We start from the raw sequence: 23,940 nt of genomic DNA, 5'->3' as shown, positions 1-23,940 counted from the left end.
TCTTAATATTTATCTGTTAATATCTCTGTTTCTACACTTCCTTTTATATGAGTGTTTGACGTTTGTTGTATATATCTTCAACTCAATTTCCTACTGGGATTAAAAGTTTCTCTGATTCTGATTCTAAAAGATACAATTTTCCGGAACTTTTACGCTTTTATTTTGAAACCAAAGTCACAGCGCCTTGGTTTTCGTTTGGTGTTGACTCTCTCTCTTTCTCTCTCTCTCTCGGGGCCCCAGAGGAAAGCTCTGGAGCCATTGGTTGATTCCCGCCATCATGTGCCAGTCTAGACACTTTGGCGGCTGGGAGCCGCAATGATTGTTGCGCAAACACGGTTTCAAGTTTCTTAACTCTTAAAGACGCAACATCCTGCTCTCCTCTGCTCAGTCCTGAGCAGAGACCAAGAGAAATAGGGTTAACAAGAGTAAGTATTAGCTAATATTAATACATTATTAGTAACATATAGATGACTGTGTGTTTGTATTTATTTATTCATTTATTGTTTAGGTGTGGTACAACATAATTCTTCAGTTAATGCTGAATGTACTCTTTAATTGTTTTACAGGGGATACTGATACAGCAGGTTCTCCATTAATCACACAGTTCAGTTCCTAGCTCCTCTCCTTCACATGTTGAAATGTGAAGCCCACATTCCTTTTGATGGTCAGGATAAACACCTGGAGTGTAAGCAAGGGACTAGGGCATCCCCCAGTGGCATAGCACTAGTCCAGTGCTGGTCTCTGTGACTCCTAACTGGTATTTTAGCAACTCCTTACAATGTGGTGGGGGGAAGTCCACACCTCATAACAGAAGCATTAACCCTGTCTATTCATGGCTTGTCCAGTTATGTGTGCTAGTCCAAGATCAGTGCCTACTGTCTATATGAGAGGAAGTGAGAGTCAAGTTGCAATGGCAGCAGGAGAGAGTTGACAAAGAAGAGGATGCAGTGTCTGTGAGTGGCTACAGCGAGGTTTACTGGGCATCTGTTCAAAATGTGTCCCCCTGTGTAAGTCAATCACAAGCAAATATGCAAAAAGGGAAGAAGGAAGTGATTTGGAAGAGCTTTGTCCTGAGTTTAATGTTTTACAGGTCACTGGAGTCACAGCAGCCATGGAAAACAACAGCCATAAATTATTATTATTATTATCTAAATTTATCACAGACTCCAACAAACCAACAGAAAAATAGAAAAAAATTCAGACGAGCGTTGCTGCAGCCGCTGAGTTAAACACATGAATAAATGTAAAATGTATTCCTGCAAATGCTCAGAAGGGTTTAATAAAACATCAGAGGCAGCAGAAAAACTTTGGGGTCAGGTTTTTGGTATTTTGCATATTAGAAGACAAAAAGCTGTAATGGAAATCCCAAATGAACTCAAACAGTGCTGAACGATCCAAAGTATCGATAGCATCGATATTTGGATATATAATATAAAAAATGTGGATATATAATATATTTCTGATATTGGTTTCAGACTGACACTAGTGTAATAGGAGCAAGATTTTGTTTCTATTGTTTCTATCTTCTAAGTTCACTGTGTAGCTTACTGAATTCTTTAATAAATTATATATATATATATATATATATATATATATATATATATATATATATATATATATATATATACCTCAAACATGCCTGATTTTTAAACCTTGTTGTGTTGATGTATGTGTATATTTTATTTATAGCCTACAGCACATTTAAACAACAGAAGCTGACCCCAAAATAGTGCTCTTTTTGGAGTTATATTAATTTTGTCATGTTATCACAACAAAGCTCAATTACAATACCCGACTCAGTAAATGTGGTACTGTTGAACCTGCAAGGAAAAACAAATTAGAAGACAAAAGCTCACTGGAAGATGGCTTTTATAAGAATGATCTATTTTATTCAGTTAATGAAGATTATTAATTACATACAAATCTCTTTTTTCCTTTATTATTATGCATTTGATTTTTTTTATCAAACATTTTTCTTGTTTTATTATTATTGTTATTCTTACTGCTTTGTGCAAACTGATCCTCCAAAAGAATATGTGTCAGTAGCACCGTCATCATTTTTGGCAAAAGTGCACCGGTGTGTGTGTGTTGGCGGTGATTTGCGTTGAGAGCGTGGGAAGAGGAGGGTGGTGGTGTGTTAAGGTTGGTGGGAGAGCAGACAGGGTGTCCGGCACCAAACCACCTCCCAAAATAAACGCCGTCCCTGCGTCTCTGTGTCTGTCCAGCGGCAGACCCGCAGGCTCCCTCAGCTCCAGCGGCAGCAGAGTGGAGTCTGGGGCCAGGCGGCCTGTCACAGGAACAACATGTCATCAGCTTCATCGCTCCCCTAATGGCTCTACTCTAGACCAGAGATATGGCAGACAGTATGTTGCCCCACCAAGGCGGCAGTTTACTCTGCAAACACACACACACACACTGTGGCTGTCCACTCCCAGCCATTTACAGGCTAGCAGCGGAGAGACTAGGAGGCCCCCTTATAATAACAGTCAGGGGTGCTGGAGATAATGTCGAGCCAGACCTCTGGACTCAGGCCAGGCTGCCCTCTTAATCAGATGCCCATAGGAAACTCTGCATATGTAAACACTGCCAAGGGTTAGCAACACGGCCAGCGTTTACAGGGTTTACCTGCCAGGATCAGCGATCCTGACTTCAAGGAATATTTCAGCATTTAAAAGATGATTTGCTTTCGTGCAAAGATTTACATGAATACCACTCTGCTGCACACGCTGTTGGACATGATTTCACACCCACGTTATGTGGGAGGAAAAGCAGTGATGGGAATGAGGCCCACTTCATGTCATTTGATGACTCGAGTTGTCTGCCGTCGCTCTGCTGGCGCCGCTGTTTCTTACTCAATACCGGAGGCTAAAGTAGTCTTAATTGGCACCACCATGGATATGCAGTCAGCGCTGTTGTGTTTTTATTCCAGTCTGCTTGCAATACTGTTGTGATTTACAGTTGATTCGATGGGAAGACATAGACATCCATAAAAGCCTTGCATTTCACCATGTTAAATCTATGAAATTGATTGTGGTGCTATTGGGAACACAATTCCTTCTTTTGATCTTCTGCCTTCAAACATCTTGATTTTTGGCACCAGCAGTAAACCTATGCAGACTCAGAGTGGGGCCCTCTCAGTGGAGGATTAAGGTTTACTGTCCTGAGAACTGGCTGCCCTTATTTCCTAGACATTGTTGTCAAAAGTAGCATTACATCAAAAGTAAAAGTAGGAACCTGCACACTTTAGGCAGATTTCATTGAAATGCATACCTGTTATTTAGTTTTGCATTTTGTAATTAGGTTTTGTTTGTTTGTTTCGTTTTGACCTTTTGTTTTTACTTCAGTTTAGTTTCAGGTATTTTCCAGAGTGGGTGTGCGTGTTGACTCACAGTCTACAGTCGCCCTGTAGAGTCTCAATAAAAATACCCATCAAAGCTTCATCGAGGAAGCTGTAATAGCATTTAAAAAACTAACTAACTAACAAATACTGAAATTGAGATTTACTTTATTATTATCTTTTTGAATTTTTTGTAGTTTTCCAAGTTCATCAAATCAGCAAGTTTAACTTCTTTTTTTCAAAAGTCAAAAAACTAAAACATTTTAAAATTTTTTTTAAGTTTTACTTTTTATTTTAGTTTTAACTATAACAACCTTGGTGTTCGCCGTGTTGCAGGAAGATGTCACTTAACTGCTAGTACTTACTAGACTTATCTACACTGTACGTCCTAATAACAGCTTGCACAAAAAACTACTGATTTGACCTGTTAACTAACTTGAACAGAGGATTTTACACAAGACATCAACGGTTGTTTGCTTTTGGTTGTACATCTGTACTTTTAGTGCTCCAAGTGTTAGCACCAAAGATTTGCTAAACCTTTAACTTTTCCCGTCATAATTGTGACGAGAACCTTGCGTGAATGTTTGGAATCATCACCTCCTGATGTCGACGTACATTTTTTATCTTAAAAAATAAAAAGTACCATAAAAAGTAAAAAGTAAAATCAGCCTATTAAAAACTCACTAATGAACAATTTCATGTTTTCTGATCTGGCTAGGCTTAGCCAGATCAGAAAAAAAGGGGATTGTAGGGACCCTTTTATTTAGCAGTGTGACCATTTTTTTCTAACTGACTAACACTGAACATTTGAATATCCCAAACCCTGAAAACACAAAAATCATGTGTGTGTGTGCTTGTTATCACTATGTCAGTTAAATAAACAGAGCATTTCTCTACTCAGCTACTCAGCACACACTCATCCCCATGTGCTAGACTCCTGGCACCAGGGAGGATCATAATCAAGCCTCATCCTAAACTCACACAGTTCAGCTCAAACACTACAGCCATCCCTTTGAAACTAAACCGGGTTACCCCTTCCATGCATTTCCATGCACCTTTTTCTGCCTTTCTTTCTTCTTCCAGCAGCCACATATTTATTTTTCTTCCTCTGTCCTCGCTGGTCCGACTCTCAGGCTCCCCACTGGGGCTGGACGAGCTGCTGACTGCACTAGTTAGCTCATTAATCACTCGTCTCCACTCCCCCTCCATTCTGAGAAACAGAGTCCCTAATTAATGGAAAGCACTTTATGACAGAACACAGGAGTTTCCTGGAAATTAACCATTAATCTAGACTTCCATTATATGTCTAATAGCATGAGGTGGGCGGGGATGGATCGGTATGAAATGGTGGAAAAAGGCGATCAGCATCACAATGCTAGCCTCAAACCTCAAACAGCCAAACAAAACAAAACAAAAAACACAAAAATACTCCAGCACCAGCTGTGTGGTCAAAGAAACAATTCATAGGATTTGATCATTTTAACTTAATAAACCAGGATTACATGAAACATGAAGTCTTAAGAGTCTGAGCTCTCACCGAACATTGCAATGACACGCTAAGACCATCAGGATTTTTTAAATTTTATCTCTGGATCAATCTCAATGGAAACTGTTCAGCATAAATTACCCTTGATTTAATATCCTATTACACTTAAAGTGTACAATATCCTTCCTCATCATCCAGTTAAGTATGTATTTCCTCAGAACCCGTGTTGCATATCATGCTCTTCTTTGTTTCTTTCCTTGATGCGTATCTTTACTTTGATTTCTAATCCATGCAGAAAAAGCCAAACATTACATTGTAACCTTAAGAATGCATGAAAGCGCGTATGTTTTCCCAAACAGGGTTTGCGCTGACACAGACCTTTCCCTGCCATCTTGCTTCTTCTGAATCAGCAACCTCTCTTTAGTTGTGTAAACATATGCAAAATTAAAACCATCACAAACAAAATCGAGCATGACATTCTCCTTAACCTATGATGTAAGTACCAAAATGATGAGCCTGAATCTGGTCCTGGGGTTTAGTGAGGCCAAAGGTTGAAGAATATCACATTTGTACATTTGTTTACTTTCACAGTATTGTCGTTTGTTTAGACTTGCATTGGGGAGAATAGTATCTAAGAAAACGTGGAAGGAAACTGAATGAAAACAAAGGAAAAGGAAGGGAGCCCAGTGTGATGGAGACTGTCTCTTACTGATCCTGGTTCAGTGTGAGGCGTTCAGACAGTGGCGCCACTGCCACAGCTAATCCATGATTGCTCACAGAGGGTTGTGTATTTATTTATTTCTGAGAAACAACCAAACAAAATAATAAATGGGGCTCGGAGAACTGCTGTGTTGTTATCGCGACTTAAAATCAGCAAGTGATCCTCGCTGAGGTCATGTTGTTCAAGTACTTGAAAACATCTATTTACAAGGTCACATCACTGGATCAAAGGCTGCAGGGTGCCTTTTTATAAATTTATCAGAGAGAAGCAACAGAAAGATAAAAGAGGCAGGGAGCGATGGAGAGTAGATGCAACAGATATTAACATCCAGATTCTAATCATCATGGCTTTTGGCTGGTGCCTTAGAAAAAGTCCACCAGGCTGGCAGCAAATCAAACAAATCAAACAATTTAATAAATAATAATAAACATAGACTGTAAATTGAAGATGGGTATGAAATGTCACGCTCTAGGTTGTCTCAACGTTAACATCATGGCTGTCCCTGATCCCATAGCATTTAAAAAATCATTACCTCTGTTAAAATGACACAACATTATCTCATATTTCATGATTTTTCCTAAAATTAGCTTATTAATTAAATAGTGAATTGTGGTGTTTGTGCACGATAAAAAGGAAAAACAAATCAGAGATCGAGTCAGAGATTTGATGTTGCGAGCACAGGGGCAGAGATGGGAGGGTGTCACTGAATGCATGGAGAACTGTCTGACTGTTCTGAGCAGCAGAGGAACCGTAGCTGAACTTAGCAGGCAATCCAAAGTGTGGAGATTTCATCTGAGTAAATAAAGACTGAAATCCAAAGCAGAACAACCAAACTGGTCAGGTTTCAGGCCTGGGCAGAGCTGAGGAGGTGATGCTGCACACTGAGGCGGAGCAGTGTGAACCTGAAGCTGTGGCTGCAGGTCCGGTGATCTCAGGAAGATATGGACGAGATGAGAAACTTTGACTTACAGTGATGAATTGTAATTGTAATTACAGTAATTAATGTATTTAAAATATGTTTCCTACGTTTTTGTCACCAGTGAAGTCAATTTTAAAATATAGTTTTTATGCAGCTTTATTTTAGCTCAACTTTATTTTCACTTTCCATAAAGTTCTTTTTATGTAATAATTATGATTAATAAACAAGTAAAGGTTCAAGGTTCTTTATTAGTCACATGCATAGTTATACAAGTATAACACACAGTGAAATGTAGCCTGACACGCTCCTCGACATGTGCAAAAATTGGGGGGGGGGGGGGGGGGGGGTGTAGAGGAAGAACATTATATATATATATATATATATATATATATATATATATATATATGTATATATATATATATTAACGCCATAACCGCATTAACGCAGAAAATCTCCGTTAGCGAGTTAACACGGATTGCCCTGTGCGTGGGGCTGCATGGCGCTAATGCGTCGACGCGTTAATGTGGTTATGGTGTTAAGATCATTTTAACGAGATTGATGCTGACAGCACTAATAATAATAGCATGCCATATAATTCTTCATAATATTGTATTAAAATTCTTAAAAATGCACTGCATTAGCAATAGGTAAAACTCATACTTCCTGAGATGAAGCCTAGCGGTAAGCTAGTAGCTACAGCTACACGTCATGGCACCCACTAGCCATGCTACTAATAATGCAAACTATAGGGCTTAATATTTGAATTCTAAGAAGAAGAAGAAGAAACACTGTAGAATTTTTATAAAAGGGAAATTGTGGACAGTCTCTGTGGAGACCTGACACGAGCTCACAGTAGTTATGCCCGTCTTCTGCATACAGTCTATAGTTGCTGCTAATTTTGTTTTGTTTTGTTTGTTTTTAGCCACAGATGATTAGATGATCTGTCTGGGGACCTTTAATGCATCTAGCATTAATCTCCATCTGCCTCTTTTATCACTTTTCTGTTGTCTGCTTATATAGACATAGACAAGGCGCTTGGGCATTTTAATACAGGAGTCTCCCTTTTGGAGAGGACCTCAAGAAATTAAAATCTTTGGCACTTCTCCTTTGGCATCATTTTGTAGCCTGGGAGGTTACTGCTAGGTTGTAAATCTTTATAAACAAAGGTGTTCACAGTAAAGCAAACTGTGAATTAGCATATTTTTTCCAAAAAAGCTGAACAATGTAATGAAACTCACAAACAGACCAAGTTTGTGCTTCGAATTTCAGAGTTTTTTATGGTTACATTAATAGATTTTTACATATTACAGAACATTTTTTTTTCAAACTGCTTAAATTGCTTTTTATATTTGTGCTGTTTTATTATCAGCTTGTCAAGCCACGAGGACATTTGCTACAACACGCATCCAGGTAATACACGGTGTCACAAAACATAATTTGGCGAGCATTTTTTTTAACAGCGTGTACAAGTTTTGACAAACTCTGCGTGTAGTTTATTGTACGGTGAATTATTTATGATCAATTTAGCTCCAGAGGAGAACATTCATCACAATCTTGACGTTTCTGCTATTATGCTGATTTGTAGGCCTATCCTCTCATATCCTCCGATACATGTACGTACAAACGAAGTTTCATGGGGTTGCTAAGGCCAGCGAGTGCAAAATACAACCTGAATGCTCTAAAGCATTCATTGTGTGCAATGTGTGATAATTAAATTAGACTATAAACTGATGTTATTAAAAAGCGTGACACATTTAATTTATTAATTTTTTTTATTGTTTTTGACCTGCGTCCAAGTATCAGACCATCAAACAAAAATATTGCAAAGCAGGCTACTGTTTTATTGCACTCAATGAATTCCTTGTCAGAGTCTGGCACCTGCTTTGCCCACAGTACAGCTTAACTGCCAGTAATTTGGTTGGTTGATGGTAGCAGCAGGTGTAGCCCCGAGCTATTAGATGAGGTTCAAATTTCAGCCACGCCGTGTTTCAGAGCAATAGAAGGCTCGATAAAGAGGTTTCTTCATATCTAGTAAAAAATAAAACAAAACGAAAGCAAAATCGGGAATTTCCAGGACTTATAAAAAGAAATGTATTCGGTACGTCTGTGGGTTAGTCCAACGTCACATTTTGTGGCCTTATTTTGAAATGTGCGCTTTGAAATATGAGAAAACATCCACTGCGCGGCAGCTCCCTGGACAAAAATACCATGCTGATGTCAGAGGTGAGAGGGAAACAAGCATGAGTACTTCGAGATGATTGGAAGTTAACAGTAACTTAAATAACCACTTGTTACAACTAATGTACGCAGCAGACCATCTCTGACGCCCAACATGTCGAACCTCGAAGCAGATGGGCTACAGCAGCAGAAGACCACACCTGCTGCAACTCCCATTAGCCAAGAACAGGAAACTGAGGCTACAGTTCAGTCAGAATTTAGTGAAAGCAACATAAAAGCATAGATTCATCCTGCCTTGTATCCACAGTTCAGGCTACGTGTGTTGTAATGGTGTGGGGGATATGTTCTTAGCACACTCTGGGCCTCCTGGTACCAAATGAGCACCGTTTAAATTAGAGATGGCACGATACCACTTTTTTATGTCCGATACCGATACCGATATCATAAATTTGGATATCTGCCGATACCGATCTGAATCCGATATAGTGTTTTTTAATCAACAAAACTGTTTTTTAAAATATCTTGCTGCATTTTGCAAGTCTGCAAGTTCATACTCAAGTTTAAAACAACAACTACACTAAAGCTATTCTGTTATACCTGTATACAAAAAAAATATTTCATAGTTCAGCAATACTGATCAATCTAATAAACTTAGACCTACACCATCCTCCCTATTCTGGTATTTTAAAGAGTACTTAGCGTAAATATTAAGCAACCTAACTAATAGGGTTCCAACTCCCAGCAACAACAAAAATAAATAAATAAAAAATAGGGAACCACCCCTCACGCGCCACCTCATGATGCTTAATCGACGTAATCAACCTTAATTTGATGCAGTGTGAAAAAAAATGCACAGAAATATTAAATAGATTCAACATCTTTCTTCAACAAAATTGCAGACTGCACAGATGGTACCTTCCCAAAGGAAAAAGTACTATAGCTTACTAGGGTATATATATTAGACTTAATAGTCACTATATACAGTAATTGACTTCTATTCGTTTTACATCAAATTAAAACTTTGGGTGTCAGATAATTATTTATTAAAAGCTAGACATTTTAAATGAGAATAAGAAAGAAAAGTATGTCTTTGTGCCCCCTTTTCCCAGTTAATGCCCTATCGGCCCCCCTGGCTAAACTTTGCTAGATCCGCCCCTGCACAGTTACCAGCGTCAGCTACGTAGAAAAAGATCCTGGTGTAGAAAGTAATATTAAATAAATTCTAACAACAGCTTATCAAGCTTAAACGTGCTGCTGTTGTTCAGCCGCTGGTTTCCTCTTTCTGGTGCAAAGTGGGCCAAAAACAAACAAGAAAGACGGACTGCTACAGAAAAGCCGATCAGCTGATCATTTAAGCAGTTTCACGATTGAAGTAGCAGCCGGAGAGCGAGAGGCAGTCGCTCGTTAAGCTTAACGTGGGAATGCTTTACAAACATTCAGAGATGAACTTACACACTTGCTTTACTTCTCTCGGGGATAACTTTGTCGGAGATGAAATGCCAGGTTGCTAGCGAAGCTCCACATGCTATCCAGACCACCAGCCGCTCTATCACGTGATGCATACTGCTCCGACGTGCTAACGTTCTGAGGTGAGTTACGGCGTGTTGCAAGTTTTGTGAGGTGCTTTCGTGATATTTAATGGATCGGATTACATTTTTTATTTTTCTCCGATATCCGATCCAGTAATTTAGGTCAGTATCGGACCGATACCGATACGTAATATCGGATTGGTCCATCTCTAGTTTAAATACCACAGTCTATCTGAGCAGTGTTGTTGACCACGTCCATCCTTTTTGAGACCCATCTTCTGCTGGATAACGCTCCATGTCACAAAGCTCAGATCATCTCAAACTGGTTTCATGAACATCACAGTAAGTCAGCTGGACTCAATTGACCTCCAAGTCACCTGATCTCAATCCAACAGATGCCGTCACGTTTACATGAAATGTTTCCAGCAACTTGGGGGGTCATCTCTGATGGGACTCTAATGCTCAAGAACACAGAGTTATGTTTCTCTTTAGAAGACAAGGACACCTTTCTTAGCTGTAAATAAAACTTTTTGGCATAAACCAAAGCGAAGTCACTACCATGATACGTGTTTTTGTGTGTGTAACAGTGTCTGAGACAGATGTATGTCCCCGCAACATGAGCATTACAAGCACACAAACAAACCGACACACCCACGCAGAGTCAAATGCAGCAGGAATTCTCGACGGCCTTTTAAGGCCACGGCGGGAGACGTTAACGCTGCCTCGCCGGTGACATCTTTATGCTCGAAGATGATTCTTATTAGGAAAAGAAATCGCAGCGATCGTGGTCTAAGTGAAAAATTAGCGCCATAAACCTCGAGCCGTCCGTAGTGTGTGGCTCGGTTTAGTCAAAACAGGACTGGACTACACCCACGGCTCTGCCAAACACACTGAGAGCTCTGATTCTGTTTACACAGCGGAGGCTGAATGCTCAAGGAAACACACTCAACATCGCGTGTAATTGCTTTGTAAGTGATTCTCTCGCTTGACTTCAAAGACGAGAAGAGCCGCAGTTCAAGGGTCAGAGGCTCGACTGCTGCCCAAATGCTCCCAATTTCCTGTTTCGTCTAGTGGCGTGAGCCCAAAGGGAGCCACAATGTGATGGCCACCTTCTGCTCAAGGCGAGGAGTCAAGAAGCTCCATTTGTGTCTGCTCATCCTTCTGTTAATCTCATGATTGTTGAGCTCGTGCTTTTTTCCTTTCCTCTCCGAGTTTATGATGGGTTTAAGCCTTTTAAAGGTTATACCATACAAAGTTACACAAGAAGCCTATGGAATGCAGCTTTAACTCCCTTATTTCATCTTGTCAGGATAAACCCTGTTTTACTGCCACGGTAAACAACATCCTCGCTCTCCCACTCTTTCCCCCCCCCTTCCATCTTAAATCAGCAGCTGCGATAGGGATGTTCACATGCAGCACTGTGCTTTTTTCCATACTGTTGTACTTTACAGTAAAAAGCGAGACGACTTCATGTTATAGAGAAAAGGGGAAAGTTTGAGCCTGCAGAAAAAGACGTTTTCCTGTCTGTCTCAGGTTTCTCGCTGAACTCGCTGCACGGTTAGAACGAACATCAAATTTCGGTACATCTTATTATAGAAAGCACAACAGTCAGAAAACACAAAGTACACATGCAAGCCCCTTTGGGGGGGGTGGGGTTATGTGCGTGTGAGTGGCCCCGGCACTAAATTACACTGCAACATGCTCCCTCTCAAAGCCCACATCTGGGATTGGCCTTGACAACTGGATGCTGTGCTGCTCTAATTTTGGTTACTTTTGTTTATAACCCTATAATAGAGACAGTACAGGACCACAGGGCTGGGATGAAGGAGGACAGGACACAGGCAAAGTAAAAGCAGTTATTTTTAAAAAGCCTGTGGGGACACTGACTTTTTAGGAAAAGCATGAAGTTATATAAAATAAATAAAGCTGGTTAAATTCATTTTTGGGGGGTTTGTTTTGTTTGTAGATGCTTTTTCTCTTCTGTTTCCTTATAAAAGGATTCACACCATCACAGCAGTTCCCCGTCAAACCCGATGACTGCAGGTCGTAGCTTGTTGCGTTGGGTAAGCATGAACAGAACAACAATGCCAATCTGTAATTACACTGGAAGCAGATCAGGGCTTTGCCAGCCTACTTGCGCTCTTTGGAGTTTCAACATAATCACTAAATTCACTTTACTAGCAACGGTTAGATGGTGCAGAGCAGGCTTTTAAACCAACAGCATCTCATTTCTCAATTGCTGCTGACTCGGGTCACATTTTTTCAGTCTTCTGTCGTCCAGCTTTGGTGACAGTGTGGAAACTGTAAGCTCAGTTACCTGTTCTTAGGACAGTGTGATCTTCTGCTGCTGTAGCCTGTGTGCATCCAGGTTCAGTGTTCACTGTTCGGAGGTGCTCTTCTGCATACCTTGGTTTTAATGAGTGGCTATCTGAGTTCAGCTCAGCTCAAAGCCGTCTGGTCGTTCTCCTCTGACCTCCAACATCAAGGCATTTTCACCCAGAGAACTGCTGCTTACTGGATACTTTCTCTTTTTCCAAACATTCCCTATAAACTCCACAGATGGTTGTGTGGGAAAACTCTAGTAGATAAAATCATCCCTGTTGCCCGTTCTGATGTTTGATTTGAACTTCAGGAGGTCCTCTTGACCACATGTTGAGCTGTTGCCACGTGATTGGCTGATGAGATATATTCATTTACAAGCAGTTGAACCCAATTAACCTAATGAATTCGCTGGTGAGTGGATGTGAGTTGAGAACAAGCTTAAAAACTGTATCATAGTTAGTTTGAAATAAATGGATGTCATGTGGATAATAGTACTGTTAGTTGTTTTATATAAGAGTTTCTGTAAACCATTTTCCTCCTCTGGCATTTCACAAAATGAATTCGTGAATTTAATAATCCTTATTATAACCGACCATTACAATTACTCATGTTTCTCTTTGTCTAAACTAGGCCATGAATATTTGATTGCAAATGACCGTGTCCTATGTGGATCCTCTGGCTTCAGCTTTTGCCAAACATGACATTTTTCTTCTTCTTGGATTGATTTTAAAATCCGACATTTCTCTGAGAGTTACCTTTTAAACCCATGAAACACCTGTCAGGTTTATTTACACCAAAACCAAATTTTAGTCTCGTAAGGAAACTGATAATCATCTCTCAATCCTTTAGTCGCGTTTAAGCCAAACATTACGTCTGCAAATAAATAAAATTTTAAACTCGAGACACCGAAGGAAGATTTCTTTTGTTTATTGCAAAATTGTTTCAATTTTCTTATTAAAACTCACTGGCATTCAGTTGATTTGACGACAGCAATAACTCATAAACGTCTCTTGATTCTCCGATGAATGCTCACAGTTTTTGAAAAATAAAACAAACCGTGCACCACAATAAAAGCGGCACTGACAGATTCAAAGAAATTTGGACTCATCTTGCTGTGGAACTGAAATCTGACTCACTGTAACTCAAACCTGCATGGGACAGCGCAGCAGCATTGTGCAACAGCAAAACCCCTAATCTCTGCCTGGGGACAAATTACATTTGGGCTGTAATATTATCTAAATAAGGAATAATTTGTTTCATAACTTCGGGAGAAAACTCAATCACAGGAGAGCAGAAAGAAAGCAAACACGGAAAACGAGATTCCACAAGATCAGATCTGGATTGAGTTTAATTTAATAACTAAATTTCTTCCTGAATAACTTATGAATTCCTCGCCATCTTCTAGATTAGATTCTGCGTATAAAAAAAATACTGCTTCGCCTGCTCTGCAGCATCAGAATCGTCTCATCTGCCTGCGCTCTTGTCTTCTCTGCTTCTTCTCGTTCACCTCCTCCGGCGCCGACGGGCTTTCTGCCATAAACCAGGGGCCCAGGAAGTTTACCCACAGCAAGTAGAGGGCACGGGCCGGGGCCTGGCACACACACACAGGACAAACTTAAATTATGACGTGTGTGGAAAACAAAATGAAAAGAAGTCGGGACTACAAAAGCTCTTACCAGCAGCCAGAGATACCAGAAGTAAGAGGAGATGGTGCTGAGCACTTGCACTATGGCTGTGAGCAGGATCACGTCCTTCAGGTGTCTAAAACCAGAATTAATCATCACTGAAAAAAGAACATGTGACCACAGCAAAGGACACAGAGCTCTCATCAGGCCGCCTGGACCTTTGCACACGTGCCACGGTTCAGGTGGTTTCCAGCAAATGTTTCACCTCGGGCTCCTCGAGGCGTTACAGTAAAGCCACATTCACAGTCTCATCTTGGAGTCTCGACATGGAGTACAACCACATGAATGTCTTTTGGGGTTTTTTAAAGTACAAGCGTGTTACTGGCAACACTCCTGACCTCAGGCGCCACCTTCAGGCCTGCACACTGGACTCTTCCTATGTTTTCATCCGCAATGAGGTTCCTCCTCACAAAAAAGTCAGGTCGGGCAGACACAGAGGTTGATGATTTGTGATGGACAATTTAGAGGTCCATCACCACTAGAGATTCTCTATTGATGTCTGGAGAACACGGCGTTGTACGGGACAGCAGCCAAATCTAAATCTGGTGAAGCCTTTGCTTGAAATTGAACTACTTTTATAAAGCGCTCAAAAAGATGAAGGAGCACTTTTTAATCAGACTATAGCATCAAGTCAGTTAAAGTTGTGGGATATTGATCTGGTCAGGATGTTAATCGGTTTCAGCTGCTTTGGTCTTTATGAAATTATCAACAGGTGCACTAGAGGGGCGACGATGAGCCTCCTTTCATTTGTTGAGCAGTATATTAATTGTGTCATTTTTTTTTTTTCAAAGACAAAAAATGCTGTGAGAGCTCATGCATGTTGTTAAGTGGAAAAACACCAAAAACTCTGTTTAGTTTCCACAATGCACAAGTAGGACAGATATACCACCGCACTTCAACAAAAGCTGGAAATGCCTCACACACCTCACTGGACGGTGTGAGACATCTTGGAGGGACGACTTACTCTGCCATTCCCTGCTCCATGTTTAGGTCTATCCCTCCGTCCAGGAGACTTCCGTCGTCAGCAAACGCCGGCTTGGCCATGGCTGCCATGGAGCGGTAACTCCCGACGTACACCGCCAACGCGAACACGAGCAGCAACTGCCAGAGGAGTCGTAGAAGAGTTTTAAAGCCAGAAACATTCAATCCTATTTGCGGACATTCACAGTTTAAATTATGGTCTTTAAATAAACTCACCCATGTCCAAAATGTGGACGAACTGTAGAAAACCAAGAAATTTACAGCGGCGTATATCGCCTGCAGAGGAGCACAAGAGACCTGCGATCACTATTTCAAACAAATTATGAATTACATTTTTTAAAATAAAAAATGCACCTAAATCAATATATAAACACCCAAATCCTACAGTCAGGACTTAAACTGATATTAGATCTGAGTGTCCCAAATAGTCAAAGCCTCAGAAAATGAAGTGTGAACACACTTTGATCCCCTACGAATCAATTTCTCACCCTGGAGACCCTGTAAAGGCCTGAAAACATGACTGAAAACATCCAAAAACAACACAGGGCCTCTTACATTCGCTCCGAGGATGACTCTCGTGTAGAACTTCAGAGTGGCTTCATTCTCCTCGTAGATCTGCTTCTTTCCCTTCGTGCCAACTTTACCTTTGGGCTGATGGGCAAAACACAGAGGGCAATGACAGAGTTACCATACGTATCCAAGCATTTTAATTAAGGCAGGCGCAAAAGCTTTCAGATACTTCTTTCTTACTGTATGGTGTTTGGCTGGATCTATCAGCTTCTACCATAAATATCTGAAATAGAAGAACTCAACTCATCTAAAGCACCAATGTGTGTACGTCTTCAGAGTTATTAGATCTACAACTAGGTAGGGAACAATGTCTTAAAATGAGCAGGTAATCTTAGCGAAGATGTCACCTCTGGACTCGAGCTTCTCTCCAGTGATGATAAAGCACCACAAGACAGTAACACAGTGGTTGTTCCACTGGCCCCACTTACATTTGGACATAAAGCATGTGGACTAGGGCTGTGCGATATGACCAAAATCTCATATCCCAATATAAAACATCTATCGTCCCAATAACGAAAAAATGTAATATTTTCTGTAAATTCTGTGACTCTCGGGTAGGTGAATTGTCTCCAGCTAGGCGTCGCTTACCTGGAGTAGAGTGTTTTAACCGATGCATGAAACTACACATTTTTAGACATTTTAGACACTTTTAGACAGGTTGTAACGTTCGCCGTTTTCTTTGTATTTATTACACGGCGTGCTGCACGGAAAAGCCTGTTCTAACGTTTGAGTCTAAGGTTTATTTTTTAGCACCTGACGACTCTTTTTTTGCTTCTCATCCGTCAATACTCTGCATACTTTTTCACGTGATTCCGTTTATTTTGAAAGGTCTCAACAGGATCTTGAGCTTTATTGTGAAAGGTTTATGTGGAAATAAACAAGCGGACATGCGATGGTTTTACCGTCGTTGTTGCTAACAACAACGCATAAAAACAGGCGCTTGTCCATCCCTAGTGTTGCTATATAAAATATCAGAGAAAGAGAAAACTTTAAGAAATTAATATAGCCACTACAGTGACCATCAAAATAATGAAAAGATATTGCCGTAAACAGTTATTTTGCGACACCACGAAATAAACGATAGCGTAAAATGAAACGATAGACGTTTTTATATCGTCATCCGATATATATCGTTATATGAACAGTCCAAATTTTGGACTACACTTCATTTCCCCCAAAATTAATGTAAACACTTTAAAGCACATTTTTCACGCTTTTCCAACCAGCCAGAGGCCAGCCAAGTATTGTGAGTTTTCGAACACCTCTGGTTAAGAAATAGCATTAAAAAAAACGCCGTTTAATTATTCAAAAAGGGCGCCTTTATTCCTCGCAAAGGGGCGATAGAAAACCGTTCAGTGCCTTTGCAATCCCCAAAATGCGCTGTTATGATGTCGGGGCAGCATGGGTATGTGCAACTTGTTTTTTTGCGGATGCCATGATGCTGACCCTACCACAACTCCCCATGTCGCCCATATCTAAGACCGCTACTGGTTGTACGATTTACAAATGCATGAGCATACACTCAGAACGTTAATTCACTTCTTCAGTCCATTAAATACGACGTTACTATGATATAAAAACAAAAACAAAATTAGGTTAAAAAAGTGCGTCCTACAGAAGGAACACAGATTAAAGCTTCCACTCACATGAAACCTTTTCATTATGTTTTCAACTGATGATATCTGACATGATGCACAATAACTAAATATCAGTGTAGGGGTACAGTATCAGTAATGAATGAAGTGTGAAGGTTTTAGCAGATAAATGTAAACGTCTTTGTCAAGATCAATTTTGTCTTCAATGTAAAATATGATTTTAATGCACATTTTTATGTGATTACATTAAAAGTTTGCCTTTGCTCTGTTTATTGTTCCCTCTGCAAAAATACAGGCCCGAATCAAAAGATGTTTAAATACCTTCTTCTTCTTCATCTGCCTCCATCTCACCCTATCCCTAGCATCCCCCTTTATCACACCAACACTCTGTGCGTCCTCCTTCACTACATCCATGAACCTTCTCTGTGCTCCTGCTCTTTTCCTCCTGCCCGGCAGCTCCATCTTCAGCATCCTTTATTAAATATATCCTCTATACATGTCCGAACCATCTCAGCCTTGCTTCTCTAACTTTGTCTCCGAACTGCTCGACCTGTGCTGTAACTCTGATGTACTCATTTCTAATCTTGCCCATCCTGGTCACTCCCAATGAAACTCTTAGCATCTCCATCTCAGACACCTCTACCTCCTGCTATTCTTCAGCCACAGATCATCCCTGACACTCATCTCCACCTGCTCTACTCTCTTCTTCACCTCTCTCCGTTGTCTTGTATGACTGACTCCAGGTATTTAAACTCATCTACCTTCAGTATCTGTCTGATGCAGGGCAGTGCGTCAGCAAGAAGGTCCTGCGTTCAAACCTTTTGGCTGGCTGGTGCCTGTCTGTATGAAACGCTTCTCCCATACTGCCGATACCAATTCTTTTAACCTGTACAGGCAGCTTATGTAGGGGAGAGCGGTGTGTCATGATTTATGACATGAATCATCATCAATTTGCATATTCTGAACACATTTTAATGACCACCAAATCACTGTGATTTTTACTTAGTAAAATGAGTTAACACAACAAAACACACCTTTCAGCTTTTCATGTATTTTGGGGACCTGGAGTGTAAATGTGCCTGTCTTTAAAGCACTTTGGGCTTCAGGGACAGGGCAGCTTCTGTGGTATCAATGTGGCCATAAGGTGTAAATAAAATAAAACAGACATGGGACTCAAAACGAAAAGGTTCAGACATTTTTTCATAGTGTATATTTGAGGTATTTCTCTTTAATTTCCCCCCATAATTATGATAATAATTTAACACAGCTGAACTGAATCGGATAGAAACAAAGTATCCGCGCTAGTGTCCAATACCAGCGTCGGTATCGACACTCCCGATACATGGATCGATCCCTTCCACCAGTACTGCATAGCAGCACGCGTGAACGAAGCCGGGGTGGGAGAGATCAAACGTGAGAAAGTGACAGAAATTAGATTCTTGTGTTGAGTTTGTTTTCACGCCATCGCAGAACAAACCGCAGGCTTCTGATGCTCTCTGCAGCTGAGTCGGTGCATCAGCTGCGGTACAGCATTGAGGAAATGTGGAAGTGAACTACTCAGCTCTGCCGCATGTGTGTGTGCCTCACCGCCATTCGCTCTCCGGACCGGTGCTGCTGCTGCTCTCCTCCGCTGCCGTCTTCTTGGACATCGACCTCCGAGCCGCCGCTGCCGCTCTGCTCGTTACTGCATTAAACCCGTCCAGACTCTTGAAACACATCAGCACTCACGGCTTGTGTGGGGAATAGCAACACATCCGGCGCACGATTATGGAATCATCAGCTCCATTTCCGTCTCCCGCGTCTTTGCGTAATCGTTGTGTAGTTTTTTTCTGTTTGTGTTTTTTCAGGAGTGCGCAGCAGCTGCTCCAGTAAACTACTGCCATCTTTACCTCAGCTTAACAGTTAGTTCAGATTTTGGGCCCAGACAATGGCTGGCGACAACGAGGACACCGCCCTGAAAGAAGCCAGGAGACGCGAGCGTCAGGTAACTTTGGAGAATACTGACTCGGACATCGGGTTTTGCGGCTGGCTGCTGGTCGGCCTCTCCCTCCTCCTCGTGCTGCTCACCCTGCCCTTATCTATCTGGATGTGCATCAAGATCGTGAAGGAGTACGAGAGGGCCATTATCTTCCGCCTGGGGCGCATTTTGCGTGGTGGAGCCAAAGGACCGGGTTTGTTCTTCATCGTGCCGTGCACCGACAGCTTCATTAACGTGGACATGCGCACCATCACCTTCGACATCCCACCTCAAGAGGTTCTGACCAAAGACTCGGTGACAGTGAGCGTTGATGGCGTGGTCTACTATCGCGTCCAGAATGCCACCCTGGCTGTGGCCAACATCACTAACGCGGATGCAGCCACGCGCCTGCTGGCCCAGACCACCCTGAGGAACGTGCTGGGCACCAAGAACCTGGCCGAGATCCTGTCCGACCGCGAGGAAATCGCGCACAGCATGCAGTCGTCACTGGATGACGCCACGGATGACTGGGGAATCAAGGTGGAGAGGGTGGAGATCAAAGATGTGAAGCTGCCCCTCCAGCTCCAGAGAGCCATGGCGGCTGAGGCAGAGGCGAGTCGCGAGGCCAGAGCCAAGGTGATCGCCGCCGAGGGGGAGATGAACGCGTCGCGGGCGCTCAAGGAGGCCTCCCTGGTGATCGCAGAGTCTCCGTCCGCCCTGCAGCTGCGCTACCTGCAGACCCTCAACACCATCGCTGCCGAGAAGAACTCCACCATCATTTTCCCGCTGCCGCTGGAGATGATGCAGGGCCTCATCAAACACTGAGGAGGCTAAAATCCACACACTAACACAGCACGGATCACCTGACATATTACACAGTCCCTCCCTCTGTTAGGCATTCCTCTGTAACCATCAGGTAACCGAGTGGGCTTATTTTCAAGGTTTCCTATTAATAAGCCACGAATTAGTAATTATTGGTGTGGCACAGCTGATAGAAAGTTATTATATATAACACTGCTGGGGTGGGTTTTATTGTGAATTTCCACTTGTGGTGTTTTGCAGTGAACCATGGCAAACACACCTACAGCAGCCCGATTTACTGCTGTAGAAGCCTTGAGGCAAAGCCTAAGCCAAACCCCTGTTTTACATAGCAGGGATTGAAACCCATAATTGATTATATTAGGGCATTTTACAAGATATGTCATAGATTAAAAAATAAATAAACTGGGATGAACACAAATAGAGTCATTATATTAAAAAAAAGCAGTCATAAATGACTCCAGTCTGTCATTTACATAGCTCTGTGGCTGTGGAATTAAACCACTAGTGCTAAGATGATGCTTGGTGAGTTGCTCCCTGTGGTTTATAATACACTGCATTGAGACGGTGGCATTTTTATTTCCTTCTTTCATCTGAACCTAGCCTGCTGTGTTTAACCAGCAGCAGCACTCACACATAGATCAGGAAATAATAACTATATTTTCTTTTAGCAAAGCAAGTTTGCTCACTTCACTTTGCTGTTTAGCTGACCAGCCTCAGCTCTCCATCAGCTCTTGTCCATTCAGCATGCTCGCTCAGTCAGTCCAGAGCCGGAGGTGCCAGACGCCCAGCAAAATCTCCAGCGGCTGGCTCGGCGTGCCTGCCAATAGCTGACCGCTGACTGAATTCGGAAATTGTGTATGAGCCTTAAACCAAATCAGCGAGAGTGCAGTTTAACTCTTATCTTGTTACATTTTGGTTACAAATGTATAAATTGTGAGTTTAAGTGCCTGATAGATATGTGGTCTACAGCTGCACACACACACACACACACACACCCTGGTCTATATATTTCTCAGCACTGGTACAGCTGCCAGCATCTCAGTGCTGCAGTTATTTAAAGTGTTTTCATTATATAAGTATTCTGACTGTACTGTCTGTTACTATTGCCAAAACCTTACTGAATGTGTTTTAGACTAATTTTAAGTGTAAAACTCAGACTAACCTTAGACCTGACATCATCGTTGTTACCTTTACCTTTAGTCTCTCCCGCTCGTTGGATGTGATTGTGAGGATGAAGGACAAAAAGCTGACATGTTTGTGTGAAATGTTGAATTTGGGCTTCAAACCTTGAATGCCGTGAATATTGTTAATGTAATGTATTCCACTTCGCTCCACTGACCATGAAGAAGCAGGGAGTCGTGTTTGAATAAGCTGGTCAGAAAGCGAGGATCAGTCAGAGTTACCAAGTAATTATACAGAAACATACACACACACCTTTTCTCTAGTTGCCACTATACTACTACATTATAAGCTGAAACAAGTCGATGGTTGCTGAACTTGTGTGTTTACTCTAAACTCTCTAATGATCCACAGCATGTAACGGGTGGACAAGCGGTTCAAACACCCACAGATTCATCTGACACAGTCAGAAGATGGGCCTGAGCAGCCACACCTCAGTACATGGCTGTCAGTTGTTTCTTTTATCTTGTTCATCCCGTCAACCTGTGTGGCTTCATTGTCTGCTTAGGTGAAGCAGAGACTGTAAATCTTACAACCAAAGGCCTTAATGTACTGACATGTATTCATTTTACAGTCCAGTATCACTCTATGCACTTCTATACAAAGTTATCTAAAGAAGTTACTTTACCTATTTTATTTTTTTTAAATGATATTTTATCACTTGCGCTCAAAAGCCAAATACTAGCCTTTGTATTAATCTGTATTAATCTGTAGTATATCTGCAGTTTGCATGTGTTTCCCTCTTTTTAGCATTTCAAGAACAGAGTTTCTAAATGTAGCTCGCATTGTTTAGTCTGTCTGTGATCAAGCAGTGTTTTATATATAGAGCCCTGTGAAGTTTATTATAGTTTTGCTGTTGCCTCACGAAGGGCTCGGTTTTGTGGGACAAACGGGTTTAAGTTACCTGTCGCTGCAGGATACAAAGGCTGTGACATTATATTACAGTAACTTTTATCTCTTTTTTTGCTGTTACAGTGAAAGAGGAGTATCAGATGCTGTGGAGCTTATGTTAAGTCAAAACATGTGTGTTGAAGTTGGATTCAGGATTATTGTTGGTTTTTGCTTTGCTGACAAACGTATATGATTTTGTCTTGAGATATGTATATGACAGATAAAGGTGACAAATAAAGATCTGACTGAAAAGCAAGTCTCATCAGCTGTCTTCAAACACAGGGTACTAAACTGGATAACTTATGAACAACTGTATAAATTAGTTTTAATTTAAATGATCATCGGGACAAAAACTTTTTTTGATTGTTTTTTTTTTTTTATTAAAAAAACATCACATTCTCTCAACAGCCACTTTATTACATACATTTCAGCAGCACTGGGTTGGACCCTCTTACTTTCAGAGCCTCTTTAATTCTTCATGGCACAGATTCAACAAGGTGCTGATTTCTCTGGGATTTTGGTTCATGTTGATGTGATGGTGTCACACAGATTGGTTCATCCATTGCAGCAGAAATAGACTCCTGAGATCAGGCTCGTTTCCACTCTCCTGTTGTTCAGTTAGTGAGTCCATATGAATTACAGCCTTGGTTTCCTGTGGCACTCTGTGCGGTCTTCTGCTGCTGTAGCACATCTGCTTCAAGGTTCGACATGTTGTGTGTCCACAGATGCTCTTCTGCATACCTTGGCTATAACTAGTGGCTGCATTTTTGTCCGGAGAACTGCTGCTCATTGGATATTTTCTCTTTTTCAGGCCATTCTTTGTCAATCCCATTAGATCAGCAGTTTCTGAAATACTCTGACCAGCACCAATAGTCATGCCAGGTTCACTCTTTTTTCATCATACTGATACGCAGTTTGAATTTCAGCAAGTTGTTTTTACCGAGTTGCTGCCCTATGTTTTGGTGATTAGATATTACATTAATGAGCAGTTGAACAGATATTATACCAATAAAGTGGCAAGTGAGTGTCAAATTAACTAAAAAAAAACAAAAAAAAACAACAACCACAAAACAAAAAACACAACTAGTTGGATGAACTTTCCCCAAAATGTTTTATTTTTCTCTTTGGAAGTTATTCTTCCACCAGCCTAGCTGTTCCTGAATTCTCCAACTAATTTGGATTCTTAGAGTGCCAAACCTCCTTCCTGTAGTTGAAAGTGAGTTGCGAACCATGGACACGGGGTTCCATCTGCTGGCCATTTCTAGAAGTCGCACTAAATAAATAAATAAATGAATAAATACATTTAAAGCAGAAACGATGTTTAGAATAGTTTTGCTATTCAAGTATTGTATTTGTTTTTTATGGGGTAAGGATATAATTTCTTTTATAGGGTAATATGATTTTTTTTCCTCTAGAATTTAATGTCATGGTTTAAAATGCCACAGTGCTGTCAGGGTCTCCTGCATGGGGTGGGAGATGTTGTCCAACAGAAATGACAGCTTAGCCACCATTCTCCTGTCACTCAGCACCTCCACTCTGTCCAGAGAGCATCCTAGAACAGAGCTGGCCCTCCGGATCACCCTGTTCAGTCTCTTCCTGTCCCCAACAGAGATGCTGCTGCCTCAGCGGACCACACTGTAAAAGATGGCTGAGGCCACCACAGAGTCATAAAAGGTCTTCAGGAGTGGGCCCTTCACTCCAAAAGACCTGAGCCTCCACAGCAGGTACAGCCTGCATCTGAATTATGAGTCCGGCCAGTTTATTGTTC

General features: G+C 41.4%; 2 protein-coding genes across 2 annotated transcripts; one reads left to right on the top strand and one right to left on the bottom strand.

Annotated features, from left to right (window-relative positions):
- Positions 1-13,403: 13,403 nt before the first annotated feature.
- tmem208 (transmembrane protein 208) lies at positions 13,404-19,074 on the bottom strand. The gene is made up of 6 exons (XM_085458548.1): positions 18,911-19,074; positions 15,714-15,809; positions 15,375-15,434; positions 15,142-15,278; positions 14,169-14,253; positions 13,404-14,083 (listed from the first exon to the last, which is right to left on the bottom strand). Exons 1-6 carry the CDS (start codon positions 18,914-18,916, stop codon positions 13,946-13,948), a joined length of 522 nt encoding a protein of 173 aa, XP_085314674.1. The 5' UTR covers positions 18,917-19,074; the 3' UTR covers positions 13,404-13,945.
- Positions 19,075-19,138: 64 nt separating this feature from the next.
- On the top strand, positions 19,139-22,424 carry LOC146718998 (stomatin-like). The gene has a single exon (XM_085458537.1). The coding sequence runs from the start codon at positions 19,251-19,253 to the stop codon at positions 20,103-20,105; it is 855 nt and encodes a 284-aa protein (XP_085314663.1). The 5' UTR covers positions 19,139-19,250; the 3' UTR covers positions 20,106-22,424.
- The last annotated feature ends 1,516 nt before the right edge of the window (positions 22,425-23,940 follow it).

This window comes from Copadichromis virginalis, linkage group LG1 (assembly GCF_057382275.1).
Source record: "Copadichromis virginalis isolate Kocher_CV1m ecotype Utaka linkage group LG1, C_Virginalis_male_GT1.1, whole genome shotgun sequence".
NCBI classification, from domain to species: Eukaryota; Metazoa; Chordata; class Actinopteri; order Cichliformes; family Cichlidae; genus Copadichromis; species Copadichromis virginalis.
The sequence above is the reverse complement of the archived record's forward strand: the minus strand, read 5'-3'. Positions and strand labels throughout refer to the sequence as shown.

What these genes read in the sequence shown, in the direction of transcription:
- tmem208 (XM_085458548.1), bottom strand. An exon ending in GAGTCATCCTCGGAGCGAAT is followed by an intron (nt 15,435 to 15,713) that starts GTAAGAGGCCCT and finishes GCTCCTCTGCAG; the next exon opens with GCGATATACGCCGCTGTAAA. An exon ending in TCTGGTATCTCTGGCTGCTG is followed by an intron (nt 14,084 to 14,168) that starts GTAAGAGCTTTT and finishes TGTGTGTGCCAG; the next exon opens with GCCCCGGCCCGTGCCCTCTA.
- LOC146718998 (XM_085458537.1), top strand. Translation starts at nt 19,251, where the DNA reads ATGGCTGGCGACAACGAGGACACCGCCCTGAAAGAAGCCAGGAGACGC.